This window comes from Tinamus guttatus, unplaced genomic scaffold (genome assembly GCF_059628265.1).
Source record: "Tinamus guttatus ecotype Peru unplaced genomic scaffold, ASM5962826v1 Tinamus_guttatus_pri_ptg000563l, whole genome shotgun sequence".
NCBI classification, from domain to species: Eukaryota; Metazoa; Chordata; class Aves; order Tinamiformes; family Tinamidae; genus Tinamus; species Tinamus guttatus.
Window position 1 is genome coordinate 223,970 of NW_028289097.1, and position 14,480 is coordinate 238,449.

At 56.3% G+C, this 14,480-nt stretch overlaps 1 protein-coding gene across 4 annotated transcripts in view; it reads right to left on the reverse strand.

Annotated features, from left to right (window-relative positions):
* PPFIA4 (PPFI scaffold protein A4) overlaps positions 1–14,243 on the reverse strand; it is a 29,718-nt gene extending 15,475 nt beyond the window's left edge. For 2 of the 4 annotated variants that reach the window (XM_088534471.1, XM_088534470.1), the window contains exons 1-10: positions 13,862–14,243; positions 6,396–6,497; positions 6,114–6,278; positions 5,277–5,351; positions 3,985–4,080; positions 3,223–3,444; positions 2,576–2,722; positions 1,991–2,129; positions 1,538–1,617; positions 1,170–1,301 (exon numbers count right to left, since the gene is read on the reverse strand). In XM_088534471.1, coding sequence (XP_088390597.1) covers positions 1,170–1,301; positions 1,538–1,617; positions 1,991–2,129; positions 2,576–2,722; positions 3,223–3,444; positions 3,985–4,080; positions 5,277–5,351; positions 6,114–6,278; positions 6,396–6,497; positions 13,862–14,098 — 1,395 coding nt within the window. In that variant the 5' untranslated portion in view covers positions 14,099–14,243. The remainder of the gene's footprint in view (positions 1–1,169; positions 1,302–1,537; positions 1,618–1,990; positions 2,130–2,575; positions 2,723–3,222; positions 3,445–3,984; positions 4,081–5,276; positions 5,352–6,113; positions 6,279–6,395; positions 6,498–13,861) is intronic. The other 2 variants (XM_088534473.1, XM_088534472.1) reach the window with 1 other exon arrangement.
* Between the last annotated feature and the right edge of the window lie 237 nt (positions 14,244–14,480).

Consider the following 14,480-nt stretch of genomic DNA (forward strand, 5'->3'; position numbering starts at 1 on the left):
GGGCTGCCTCCTGTCTCACAGATTAGAGATTTGATCAGCAGCGTTTGCAGATTAGGAAATGTAGGTGAGAGGGGATCAACTCCTCGAGCAGCTGGGTCAAGGGCAAAGGAGTGCCCTGCATCTAAGCTAGTTGAAAAGGCAGGAGGAAAAGCAGATGAGGAGGTAACTCTTTAACCTTGTGCTCTTTAGGGGAAGTGCTGGCAGCTGGGCAGGCATTTCAGCTTTGTTTTTGACTTAGAAAGACTCAGAAAAGCTCTGTGGGTGAGCTAGGGCCAAGCAGCAGGCTGGGGTGCTGGTGATGCCCCTTTGCAATGTGCCACCACTCCGGTCTCTGTGCTCCACCAGGAATAGGAACTTGGACTCAGCCCCACATGCTGGGTCCTGTTCTTGACCCACAGCTGCTCAGACATCAGCCGAGCGGCCGGACATGCCGGTGCAGGCAGCTCTGCTTGGGGACATTAATGCAGAGCAGCTTGGAGACAGACATGGTCCTAGATGCAGCAGCTTGAGGATACATCCCCTGCATGCTTTGGTTAATGAGGGGTTCCTGCAGGAACCCAAATTGAGGTTAATTATCAAGGGCTGAGCTCCTCTCTGTGAGCAAGGACACCCCTTGCTCTGAGGCACCTGCTCTCCCAAGGTCCTTGCCATCACTCTGGGGCAGCAGCAGCCCCAGCTGCCTCCTGCAAAGGAAAGGCCAAAGGGATGGGAGGTGGGAGGCTGCTCACGGGCTCTGCTCCAGCTTGGAAAAGGAAGATCCATCCAGAGCAGCAGGGCCTGGGGGACAGGAGCTGGGAGAGGGCGAACACTGCATTGTCTGCTGCAAAATGCAATGAGGGTTTGTTTTGGTGCCAGCTGGGCACAGGCGGTGGGCAAGGATGCGCAGCGGAAGGCACAGGGAAGCGAGGGAATGCCGCTGCCGGAGATGAAAGGCGGCGGGGAGCGGGTCTTGCAGGGGGAGGGCTGGCGAGGGCGCAGTGCAGAATGCGCTTCCCGGCATTCCCACCGGCCTCGGTGCCCGCCTGGCATCCTGCATGCGATCATTCTCCATCCCTGCATGGACACTTCCAAACCTCCACGCTGCAGCTGGCCGAGGCTCTGCACCCAGAGGGATGCAGAGCCCTCACCCTCCCCGGAGCCCCGGAGGAGCCCAGCGCTGCAGCCACTACCTTCTCCTCCAAAGCCGCCATCCTTTCCTTGAGGTGCAGCTGCAGCCGCTCGTTGGACTCGCTCAGCAGCCGGTCCACGGTGTCCGAGAGCCGCTTGTTGTGCTCCTCGTTCATCTTCTCCCGCTGGCGGGCCTGCAACAGCAAGCAGTGAACGGCCACGTCAGTCCTTGGGGCTGCTTGTGGCAGGAGGGGGCTTCAGGCCTGCTACTCCTGCCATGGGCAAAGGACCAAGCAGGCCTTTCTCCTCATCCTGCATTGGGGATATCAGCTGAGCCAGCCCGTTGCGCTACGCCCAGGCCAAAGCGAGAGGGAACCGAAGCTGGACCAGGCCCCACAAGGCCCCCCCATCTGGACAGAGCAGCACTTACCCTGGCCAGCTCCTGATTCTTCTCCTCCAGCTGGCTCTCCAGCTGCCGGAGGTGCTCCTCGATGCTCCCGTGCCTCTCTTCTGCCTGGGAGAAGCAGAGCAGCCCTCTTGGATGGTGCTTCCCAAAATTTTTTGGTCCCTCCTACCCTGTGGCATCCCTCCCCAGGATGCAGCTCTCCCTCCCACTGCCTGCATCCCCACCACGCTTTGCTTTGCTGACAGCCCCACAATAGCCATGCTAGCAAGGGGATCACAGACAGGAGACCCCCCAGAGCTGGCATGAGGACAGGGAGCCTTGCACTTGACAGGATGGTACGGGGGCTTGCCAGAGCACTGAGGAGCAGTGGGCCACCAAACCTGGGGCTCCATCACTGCACACAGGTGGCCAGACCTATCTCTTCCTCCGGTCCCTGCACGGTGTCCTGGTCAGGCTGTCCCTGAGCACCCCACACACTTGCCTTGGTGAGCGCCGCGATGCGCTGGGCCAGCTCTGCTTCCACCTCGGGCAGCGTCTCTGCTTTTCTCATCGTCTGCTGCAGCTTCTGCTCCGCCAGCTCCAGCAGCTCTTGCAGGTGCCGGGCTTTCTCCTCACACTGCCAAACGGAGCACAAGAAGATGCCTGGCACCAAGGCTTGCCTGTAACCTGTCTGCAGGGCATACTTCTCCCTCCCAAGTGCCTGGGGTGGTGGGAGCCAGTTCTGAGCTGGTCCCAACCGGGAGAGACTTGTCCCAGGTCGGGGAAAAGGGTGATGGGGGAAATACATCCTGCTCCCACCACTGTGGTTGACCCGTGACTGGCCAGGAGGGTCTGATGCTTTCCATTTCAATCCCTTTCCAAATCTCCCCCAAGATGTTGTCTGCGCATGCTTCCTACGTATGGTACCACTGGGTTTGGCATCATCTGGCACAGCCCAGGCCTGCAAATGGGGTGTTTTAAGGTGTTGGGAGGATGGTGATGCACCCAGGTAGGATGTGCAAGGTTGGCCTAGCCTCTCGTAAGGACGGTGTTGTACCACCCCATCCACATCAGCACTGGTACCTGGCGGTGCAGGGACTCCTTGTTGGCCAGCTCGCTTTCCAGCTTGTCATTGAGGTCGTGGATGGAGGTGGCTTCTCGCTGAGCTGCCAGGTAGCGTTTCTCCAGCGTGGTGATCCTCTCCTCCATGTCCTCTTTCTGAGCCAGAGCCTAAGGGAGCAATGGGGCAGTCATGTCCTGTACCAGTGGAGAACTACAGTGGCAAGTCCTGGTCCTTTCCCATTAGTGGTCCTGACCTGTAATCTACAATTTTGGAACAACCAGCCACATCTCTCCTGTAAGACTGGGACACCTTCCAAGTGCAAGTGCACAATAAACACCCTGCTTTGTACACGGATGAAGGACAGCAGTGTGGGCGAGGGTTAACAGAAAAGTGAGGTAACTAGTATGGACGTGGCTCACCGCTCTGAGTCTGCAGCATCCCTGAGTTCCTCAGCACCTGCTCATAGCCTCAGGGAGCTCCTGCTGATGGACTGCCTCAAAATTCCCCAAAAGGCAGTGGTCTGTTGTGGGAATTGCTGGTCTTCACCCTCCTTTCTGCATGTACACTAGGAGTTACCATCCCCTCCCCAGCCCAGAGTGTGGAGCAACTGCATCCCTGAAGCTTCGGTGGGGCCCAGGATAGGGTTTTCAGTATGACAGTGTCTCACCTCTCGGAGATCTCTCTGGTACTTGCTGCCCATCTCCTCCGACTTGATCAGATCTTTCCTGGCAGTGCCCAGATCCTCCTCCAGCTCAGCGATGCTGGCAGCCAAAGCAGAGATTCGTTCCTTGGCCTGGACCACTTCAAAATTCTGCTTCTCCAGGAGCTCCTGCAGCTCCACCACCCGCCCTGCCTCATCGTCGGCGTGGACGGAGCCGTTGGAGAGCCGCTGCAAGCCAGCAGAGAGGCATGTCTGCAAGCCAGCAGAGAGGCATGTCTGCAAGGCAGCAGAGAGGCAGGCTTGGCTGTCCCAAAGCACAAACTGGCATTGACAGCATCTACTCAGCAGAAGAATATGGCCCGAGAGGGACTTGGTGTGATGGGGAGATGCAAGGGAGCACTGGGAAGTGGGGCTCAGGGAGCTGCAAACAGTGTCCATTAGCCGGAGACATTGCTTCTCACAGGCTTAATGGGGACGGGCATGTTGAGGGTTGAACCCTTGGATGTGCGAGTATCCCTGGGAATCAGAGTGCCAACAAGTGTCCAAACAGGAACACAGATTCCCCTGCACCGGCAAATGGCCTGCTTGGCCTGTATCCTCCTAGCAGGGAGGAACATTTCCCAGGGGATTAGACCCAATAGGGAGAGGAAAGAGGTTTTCAAATGTCCAGGGGTGATTCAGCACCCTGCAGGCAGCAACAAGGGGATCAGAGAAACTGTGGCTGGTCAGAGGTGGAATAGTCAGAGATGGTGTTTTCTGGGCTCTCACCTTCCAGGGAAACTTCTGCATCGGCTCCTTGGGCTCCCTGTCATCCCGCTCTCCTGCTGGGGCGTCCCGTATAGAGCCTTGCTGCAGAGTGGCCACCTGCAAGACAACAGGGGTTCATTAATCAGAGAACTGATTAGTGACACCAGCTTTGCTGCACACAGGTCCTTGTGCAGGAGGACAAAGAAGGTGACAGGCCCTTGCACAGGGCTGGAGATGCTGCAGAGGAGTCCCCTGGCCACCCAAGGGGAGAAATTGCTCAGACGCTGCTCAGGATGTCCCACACGTCTGTGAGACACAGATTGGGCATCCTGACCTCTCAACTGCGACCACCTTCCTGCCAGCTTCCTCCACCTTTAAGAGCAGTCATATTCAACCAGTACCCATTTCTCAGGGGGAACTGGAAGGAAAGGCTGAAGAAAGCGAGGCAGAGATCCTACATGGGGAACGAGGGGATGAAATGAAGCCATAGCACTAATGTGGGTTGAAGCTGCGTCTTGTACAGACAAAGTGCTGTTTGCTACAGCCATGAAAAGAGCCCGAGCTGTTTTTTCCAAGTAAGCTGAGCCCTGCATCCTGGGAAGCACTTCAAATACGAGCAAAATTACTAGTTTTGGCAGCCAAACAGGCTCCAGATCTGATGCAAACATATGCAGCAGGAGCAGGAAGAGGATGGCAAAAAAGTTTTTTGCAAGGCATCCGAAAGCCACGTGCTACTTCCCCACCAAGCCCAGAAAAGTATTGTGAGATATGTCCTGGCAACAGGAACTAGCAGCAAAATTTTGCCAGACAGGGGCCTTAATAGGTCAGGTTGGCTCTTTCTGGCAGCAGTGGCTGGGCTCCAAAATGAACAGGCTAAATATTGGAGGGGGACAGGTCTGTGCAAGGAAGAAGATGTGGGATGTGAGACAGGGTGCTTGGAGCCAAGAGCTTGGGGTCTTTGTCCCATTGACCAAAGTCATTGTCAGCCAGCCGAAGTGATTCAGTTTCAGGTTGCTTTTGTCACTGAAATGAAAAGTCAAATGGCAAAACAAGAGAGGAAAACTTCATCTGTGAGACAAAAGGTTTCAGGGAACTATTGCTTTCTTTGCAAGTATTAAGCATGCACCAGCCTTAATAGGAATAAAACCCATTACAATAAAAGCAGTGAAAGCCATTTTTCCAATTTGCATGATCATTTTGGGGGCTGCAAATGCAAATTCAGCATGAACTCCCAAATTTGGTGTAACATACACCAAGCAGTCCCTGCCCACCCAGTGCCCCAGCACAGGATGCCAAATGTCCCTCTTCCTTACCTGCCTATGGGCATCCACCAGTTGCTCCTCTAATGTTGCAACTCGCTCTAAGGCCGCTCGCAAACGCTCTCGGACCTGTGGTTGTGCAAGATCAGGGTAAAAGATGTTACTTAGCTGTAGCAAAGATGTCCAGGAGACAGGCCACCTCCTAGCCCCCCATATCCAGCTGTCTGCCAGGCTCAGGTGGGTCACATCCAGGGAACAGGCTCAACAACTCAAGGGAAGAGATGCTCCAACCTGAGGGAGTGACTGCATGTTGGAGAAGGGCCTTGGATAAAAAGTGACTCCTGAGGGAGACTCAAAGCTGACGAACCTTGAAGATGTTTTTTAGCAGAGCAGGGAGATGCTCAAGGCAAATGAATCAGGAGGAGCAGCTGTGGGTCCTAATGCAAAGACCACAGCAGGGTCTCAAATGCGCCTCCTCTAGGCCAGCGAGCCAGGGAAGCAAGATCCTCATCCCCAGCAACCTCCCTCCAGCTCAAATCCTGCAGCATCCGCTCAGCAGTCCTGCCAGCACTGCTCTGCAAGCACAGCTCAGGTCTGAGTCACCGTATTTGAGCACAAACTGCCCTGTGGGAGATACGTTGTGGTGACGGAGCTGCACAGGGGATGCTCTGGAGCTGGGGACACATGGAAGTTGAGTGCACACAGCTCTGCTCAATCCGACATCCCTGTGCACGTGCAAAGACAGCGGTGGCACTGAGAACTGCTACACTGACCCCATCTGGAGAACTGATGGATAAAAATCTGGGAAGAAGCAGGGAAGTTGGGTCAGGAAGGCTCGATGGTTGCTCCTAGGATGCTCAAGGCGGCCGGGATGCACAAGTCCCATCTCACCTTTTCGTCGAGTGCTTTGTGATGCTCAAACAGAGACTTAAGTGCTTTGAGCACCTCGACCTCGCTGGAGACTCCGGATGGCGACTGGGCCTGGCGTTTGACTACTGTCATCCTCAGGGACCGCTCATGCCTTGACACCAGGCACTCCAGGTGCTCAAGCAGGAGCTGCAAGAGAGTGAACGCAAGGCTCTTACCACCCAGCCATGTGAATACCAAGCCAGGAGTTTGCAGCACCCAGTGTTTCTGGGAGCCAAGACCTGAACATGAGGGTTTTACACTCACCCGCGTGTTATTGCGCTCGGCTTTCAGCTCTGAGATCTCCTCTTCCCTCTCCAAGAGCTGCTCCCGGCACGCGCTGAGCTCCCGCGTCAGCGTTGCAAACTCCTGCGGAAACCGGGGCAGGGTGTGAGCAGGGAGCACGTCGGAGCCGGAGCCCCGCGAGCGGGAACCCCAGCACAGAGCGGCTCCCATCCGGCACCCGGACAATGAGGGAAGAGGATGGCAAGAAACCAAAGGAGAAGCACAACCAGGCTGAGAGGTGATTTATTCTCGCCTCTGCAAGAACTCTGCAGCGCTTTGGTGTTTATCAACTTGGTTTGACTAATCATGACACCAGAAGCTTCTCCGCCGCTCCAGTGGTGCTTGATGGTACTTGAAGCATCCCAGCCAAGGCCATCACCATGCTCCCATCCTCACTGCCCCCTCGACACCCCAGCCTTGGAGTGTCCCAGCAGGTTCAAACATGCTGCAAAGTCACAGCCAGTCCAGATGGAGTTCACTGGCCCTGGGATGACTCTGCCCATGGGGTCATGGTCTGGCTTTACCCAAAATTTCACTGCATTGGAAATGCTAAGAGCCATCTATGACACGTCACAGTGGAAGATGTACCCCTGCAGACCCCAGCACTCCTTTCTCCAGACACAGGTTCTTCTGGCCACTGGCCACAGCCAGCAAGGAATTGCTGGGCACAAAGCAGTGCCATAAGCCTCCCAGTACAGATTTTGGGACACGTCTGGTTCCTTAGAAATAGAGCAATTGCCTTTGTGACCGTGCTGGAGGGGATAGAAAACGTGCTATGATTTTTTCACAGTGCAGGAGGGTTAATTTTCTCTTTAGAAATGAAAATCATGTGTCCAGGTTAGCCCAGGAGCATCCTCCCACTGCTCGCAAGGCTCCCTTGCTGGTTTAAGCACCGGTTCATGCCAGGGCTAAGCAACACTTTGCAGGTGGAGCATTTTGGGGTGTAAAATGCAAATAGGCACCACCGAAACGCTTCATAAATTTACACTGGTTTCACACCATTGCTGAGAAGAGCTAAGAAGGAAAAGAGTTTGCAGAAGATGAGGAGATTTGTTTGAGCATTAACGAACCAAATTTTCATGAGGGACTGAGAGCAGTTTTACAGCATGAAATTCTCTTTCACTCTAATTTTTGTGTTAACATCCCCAGATCTCAAAACATTCTGGCTGAAGTTGAATTAAACACTGACCAATTCAAGGCCAGACCTCCTGCAACAGCCGGTATCTCACCAAGAAATGAAGAGCTTTTTAATCCATTTGCCAAAGTGATGCTGAAATCCCAGGATTTGACCTCCCAGGTTCCCAGCCCTGCTCCTGACCTCTTGCTTCCTTGGAGACTTCTCCAGCCCAGTCTCCATCCGTTATCCTCCCAAACGATCTCAGTGAGCTGAATTGGCCCTGCACAGTGCCCACCCCATGCCTGCCCATGGGCCATCCCACCCGAGGTCACTGGACTGGGCCGAGACTTTCCCTGGGCTGGGTTTCCCGGGGGATTAGGGCTTGGCAGAGGCCAGCGGCCCCCACGTGCCCCCGCGCGTCCCTGTGTTATGCAAGGGCTGTGCGTAAGAGCAAGCAGCTTGTGAGCGTCCACGCGGATTACGCAGGGCTTGGAAAGCCGCGGAGGGGAAGGCGTGCAAGAGCTGCAGGAAGAGCAGTGAACATCGACCGCAGGTTTGGATTCCGGGACCTGGCTCCCCGAGTCCCTCGATACAGACATAGGTGCTTCAGACATAGGTGCAGCCTGGGGCAGAACATGGAGATCCTGCCCCACTTCCATCCCGCAAGGACAGGCCCTCTCCCATCCCTTCTCCATACTGGTTATTTACTCCTGCCATTGGGAGAGACGCTTCAAGCACTGCTGTCATCTCGGCAGGGTTTGCCCATACCCCAGGTGTTCCCCAGCTTAGAGCCATGGCTCTGAGCAGCCACAGGGTGCAGAGGCAGCACTGAATATTCCTGGGTTAACCCGTGTCCTCCATGGCCCGGAGGAGGTAACAGGACCTGAAGGAGCAGCAGGTACTTGGGTTTGTATTACCCAGCCCAGGCCAGGAAGAGCTGGCCGGATCCCTGGATCTGCAGCACATCCAGGCTGCCAGGCTTGGAGCATCCCATATCGGGGAAAAAAAAAAAAAAAAGGAGGCAGAAACCGTCATTCCTTGGGGAAATCCCAGGCAAAGGAGACTTTGCCAGTGCAATTAGCAGCAGTGAGATGTGACAGCAGGACGCACTAAGGGTTAGCTGAGTACATATGGGTGCATTTTGATGCCCTCAGGGTGTAAAAAGAAATATATCACTCCATCAGCTGCCCGTAGCTACCTCTGCTAGTCCCAGCTGTGCCAGATGTCAAACCTGGCACAAGTGACCTTGCTGCCATGCCAGGGGCACCACGTGAGCTTGGGGACCATGAGGACAAGCCATCCCTGACTCCTACCTATGGACATTCCCTCGGTGTCCAGGCCAAGGCACTCGGGCAGCACCATCGACTGCAGCTTTTATCCTGATCCACAGGCACAAAGTTGCCCTAAGCCTCAGCAAAGTGGCCATGAAAAGGATCTGCGGGATTTTCTTCTCCCCTTGCCTTGGCGAGGAGCATTCCAGGACAAGCAGAGGTGCCCGCTGCTGGCACCCAGCTCCGATAAGCTCTCAAACTAAGCAGGGACACCTATAAATGGATTAGAAAGTGAAGCAGAGGTGCCTGATCTTCAATCAAAATGAACGTCGGTGATTAGACACAGCGCTGGGAAGCCCGCAGAGTCCTCAGGAGCCCTGTGGGAAGTCCAGCAACCTGGGAGATGGCCAAGTTGGATTAAAATCAAACTATCCAAAGACAGGTGAGTATGAGCAGCCAGGCTCAGCTCCAGGCCCTGCAGAAGCAGAGATTCGAGGGAGTGGATGCTATTTTCTGTGTGAAATATGCAGAGCACTGCACAAGACACAGCAATGATGTACAGTGCCTCAGGGCTGGTCCGCCGTTTGGTCAACGTTGGTCACGTCTTGGATTTGGGGTCACCACTTCAGCCATATGTGCTGCTGAAGGTGACAGGGAAAGGGAAGGATGCACATCATGGCCCTGTTCTTGTTGACATTGGGGATGCACATCATGGCCCTGCTCTTGTTGACATTGGGGAAGAGCTGGAGGGAGGCCAGAAAACAGCTACAAGGAGATGGCTGGGGAGCCCAGGAGAGGTTTATGAAGCTCGGTTTCTTGGTACTGACAGAAGACAGTTTAAAGACAACTCAAAGAACAACCATTCTCCTGGGAGTCACCAACCCGGGATCTCAGAGATATGTGGGACTTACAGAACTATGACCTACACAAATCAAAAGCAAGCAAAACTGCCCAGTTTGGGTCAGAAGCACAGTGGCTGCTGCAACGCATCGGAGCCACGGGAAGAGACCGGCTCCAGCTGCATGATTAACGGCATTTTAAGGCTCTTAATTGGAATAATTGCTCCTGAGAGGCTGTCTGCCAAGGGAGGGTGATGTGGGAAGGTTGCCTGTGTTGGGAAGTCAGCAGCACTTACTTGCTGATCAAGGGACGGAGCCCCATCCACCTGAGCGGATGCAGCAGAATTACGAGAAAGCTCTAAATCACTGTCTGGGGGATAAACACAACCCCAGCAACGTGTGGCCTGGGATTACGAAGATTAAATCCTGCCAGGCAAACCCAAGGCTTCAACTACCACCTGTGGTCGAGGCTGGGCTGCACAGTGGGTGCATCCTGGCCCTTCCTGCCACGTTCCACAAGCCAGCAGGAACCATCTGTGGGGCAGAAGCGTCCCCTGCTCCTGGTGCCCAGTCCTGACTCCTGTATTTCCACGCAGTTTTGCTCAGAGAGGAACACGCAGACAGCTGAACGAGCAGGAATCCAAGTCTCAGCAGCTTCATCCCATAGGAGAAGAGCCAGCCATAAGGGTTCAAAGATGCCAGATCTCTCCCTTCTCCCCCAAAACCTCAAGATGCTTAAAAACCTTCTACTATTCCTCCCAGTTGGAGCCTTTGGGGTTGGATTTTCACGTTGCTCTTTGTAAACCGGGCACTGGGTACCTTCATGAGTTAAACAGGAGGAATTGAGGGGGATCATTTGATATCAGGACACAAGGATGCCAGGGATGGAGGTGGGCTCGTCAGCACTCAGGGACCTCCTTAGCAGGTCTGTCCATCCCAAAAGAGCAGCGCTCTGCTTGCCGGGCAGCCCGGAGGGCACAGCAGAGAGGAGCATGAAAGACCTGCAGCAGGTTTCCAAGGACATTGCTTCCAGCAGCCTCTGTGAAATTTGGGAGCCTCTTCTCCCTGTCATGCTGCTGAGGACAGGGAGTCTTGCTGAGCCTCCAGTCACTGGGGGAGAATTACAATCCCACACGGGACCCTGCACTGGGAATCCATCTGGACATCTCTGGAGTCCGGTGCATTGCATCTTTCAGGTCACTTTTACAAACAGAAAAGCAGGGAGCTGAGTTGAGCCAAGCAACCATGTCCAGGGCCCTGGAGAGCTGCTGAGAGCACCCACATCCCGGCCAGACCTTGGTCCTCAGCACCAGTGCCCAACCGTGCACCCCCGGGCAGCAGGGAGGGCAAGAGGGATTGGAGCCAAGAGCTTTCAGCCCGATTAAGTCGCATTCTGTGCTCCCACATGAATAAATAAATCATGTAAGAAGCATTAAGGCAGCTTAAGGGAAATCACCCTGCAGTTCTGCCTTTTGGGGGCTGAGGGCTGCACCCACAGATAACGGGGGGGGGGAAGCAGTTCAGCTATGGGGCACCTGGACCCCCATGGGTATGGGGGGCCAGGATTTGCAGTTTGGAGAATCCCTGTCTGTCCCATCCATGGGTCTACTCCAGACACATATGTCTCCTCTCTGTTCCAGCCTGGGGAGAAGAAACTGCCTTCACGAACCAAGAGGGAACCTGTCATCGCAATCTTGGACCAGTACGTTGTGCTGGAGAAGAGCAGGCCCTGGAGCATTCCCAGCCTTTGGAATATGCCCAGCTGGAGCTCTGGATCCCACACAGAGGCAGCCACATCTGTCTGCCCGAGTCCCCTAGAAGGACGCAGGCTGCCACGTCCCCTGGCCACCAACCTCCCCACACAATTCATCCTTGGCACAGCCAGGGCTTGGGGTTTTTAGACACTGGGAAGGGTTATCGGCCTCACGGGAGGGACATGGAGGAGTCTGCATGCCCAGCCTGTCCCAAAGGCAAGGTTTCTTCAGGCAGTCCATCAGTCTGGATTGGCCTTTCCCAATGGAGTCAGACTCGTTACAATAAACACCAGGCAAAGAGGATTTCAGGAGGGGAATATCAGCTCTCAGAGAGGTAGGAGGAGGAGGAAAAGGCACCTGGAATAGCCCCTGCCGCGCTGCATTCCAGGGGAGAAGCCGGCCGCACGCTGCTTACCTGGTACATGCACATGCTGGGGTTAATCCCATTGGGCAGGTGAGCACCTTTGGGTTTGCTCCCTGCCTTCATTCCGAGGCCTCATCTCCGGCGAAGGCAGGGGCTAAGGGCGCCGGGGGCCGCCGTGCCCGGGCGCAGAGCCGCGGGCCAGCCAGCCCGCGCGCCTCGCCGCGCCGGGGACACAACGGGGCCGCTCGGCAAGAGCGCGAGGCAGCGGGAGCTCAGGGCAATTCCCCATCTGCCGCCTGCACTGATTGCATCCCTTGCTGCGGGGCAGGAGAGCCGCAGGGACCAGCAGCCGTGGCCGGGGGTGCGCGGGGAGCCCGGCGGCGCCGACGCCGAGTCCCTTCGCGGTGACCCAGTTTGCCTGGCGCTGTGTGCGCACTGCCCGTGCCGCGGCTCGCGCGAGCCCTTCTTGCAGCCCGCTAAATCCGCGCGCTCTCCTAATCCGAGGCGGCCCCCGTGGGGCGGGCGGCGCGGGCTCGGGGTGACCTGGCTTGCTCTCTCCGGCCGCTGGTAGCAGGGGAGCCTGGAGCACAGGGGTCGCAAGTCCCTGGCGCACAGGAGGTGACGGTGGCCCTGCCTGCACCCTGGGCACGGGGAGAACTGGGGGCATTTTGCAGAGCATCTCTGGGGACAGGGAGAAATCCATCCCTGGGGGCTCCACGGGAAGCATCTCGAGGTTCTTTGCTGTTGGCAAGCAGAGGAGAGGCAGGACTAGTCCAGTGTCATGCACTGGTGGAGGAGGATACTGAGAGGCCCAAGCTCTGGCCAGGCTCATGCCACATGTTTTGGTCCATTGACCCTGTCTCAGGCTCTTGGGTGCCCACCATGGCAGCATGAAGGCAAATTAACAGGATCTAGAACCTCAGGACTCACACAGTTACATGGATGCAAGTCTTCCAGTCTCCTGCTTCCCCTGGCTGCTGGGCTCGTGGCTGGCTCTCCCTGCATCCCATCCGCAATGCAGGGATTCAAAAGCCCCACTGAATCCAGCTCTCTGCCAGCTTCAGAAGGGAAGGTGAGCAGCTCACATCCCTCCAGTGCTTCCCCACATCCCTTCCTGGCTTGACAATCTCTGCTTGCAGAATCAGAGCTCAAATCCAGGCCTCTGGACTATCTGCAGCAGGACCTGCTGCTGGAGGAGCCAGGAGCAGAGGAGCACAAGCAGAGCCAGAAACACCCACAGCTCCAGTTCCCCAGTGCCCTGGACTGCTCGCTGAGCTCGGACCTCCAGCAACTTCCCTGTGTTCTGCCATCTGCTCCGGCTCAGGGAATGGATGGACCCATCCCATAGCCCTGATCCCTGCTCTGTGCCCAGCGGGGCACCCCAAGGAGGGCTAGCGGCAGAGCTTGCCCCAGTGGGCAACGTTGCCGGGCCTGGTGTCTCCATGGTTGAGCCCTGCACAAGGATCCCTTTCCCAGGGCTCAGCCTCACCAACCCCTTCAGAGAGTCTGTAGAGCCAAGCCTGGACCCCTTGATGTACCCAAAGCAATTTCTGGGTGCAAAGATGCCCTGTCTGCATGTAAAAACTTTTCCTGTGGCCTTGGTGCTCACAGCTGAAAGTGAGCAGGGCAGGGCTATAGCCCTGATTTGGGTGTGAGGACAGCTCAAGGCAGAGCAGTGCACTGAGAACATCCCCCAGGAATGAAGATCTTGGCAGACCAAGCGGAGCAGGGAGAGGAGGCAGTGGCCAGGCCTCGAAGTCTCCAATGTTCCCTGCTGCAGAAAATCTCCCCCCTTGCATCCATCTCCCTGTCTACCCTAGGTTATCCTCAGGAAATTTCCAATCCTTCTCTGCATACTAACAGAGGGATTATGGTCCCATGCTTTCCCACACTCCAACAGGGTATGGAGGAGAAGCAGAGATGTCTACCTCAGTTCTGGCTTGGCTTAGGGGATGTTTCCTGTTGCATGAGGTGCAACACAACCAGCACGAGCACCGCTATAACCCTAGGTCAACCTTCCTAAACAAGGGGGCTAAAAACCACCCCAAGAGGCCAATCCCCCTCAACATGGGGCTCCTGCTCTTCCCGGGGCCAGATTCTTACCTGTGGCAGGGCCGAGTTCAGCTGCCTCTGGAGCTGGTCCCGCTCCCGCAGGGTCTCCTGCAAGCGGCTCTGGGTGATGGAGAGCGTCTCGCGGGTCTCCCGCAGCGTGTCCAGCAGCTTGTCCCTCTCATCCAGCATGTTCACCATCAGCTGCTCGAAGTCGGCATCGGCGTCGGGGCCCTGCTGGGGGCCCAGAGGGTCCCCCTCGCTGATGGTGGGCATCACCTCGCACATCATGGCGGAGCGCGACGGGCAGGCGACGGGCCTGGACGTGCCCACGGGATGAGCAGGGGGAACTGTGGAGCTGGAGGACCCCGGTCACATCCCTACGGGCTCCCACAGAGCCAGTGCTGGAGAGGACAGAAGCGAGGAGAAGGTTGGGGACTCCCCCATCCCGTCTGGGCACCCACTGAGGCCTAAGCGGACATCAGCATCGTGCCCAAGGGATGAGGAGATGTCCTCCCCACCGAAGACGCTCTTGCAGATTGAAACCCTTCCACTTGGCTGCTTGTCACTGCTGGGGCAGTGACAACCCCTTGTGCTGCTGCTGCTGCTCTGATGCCTTCTGGAGCATCGATGAGCCACAGGAATGTCGTTCAGAGGGGAAGGAAGCAGCCCT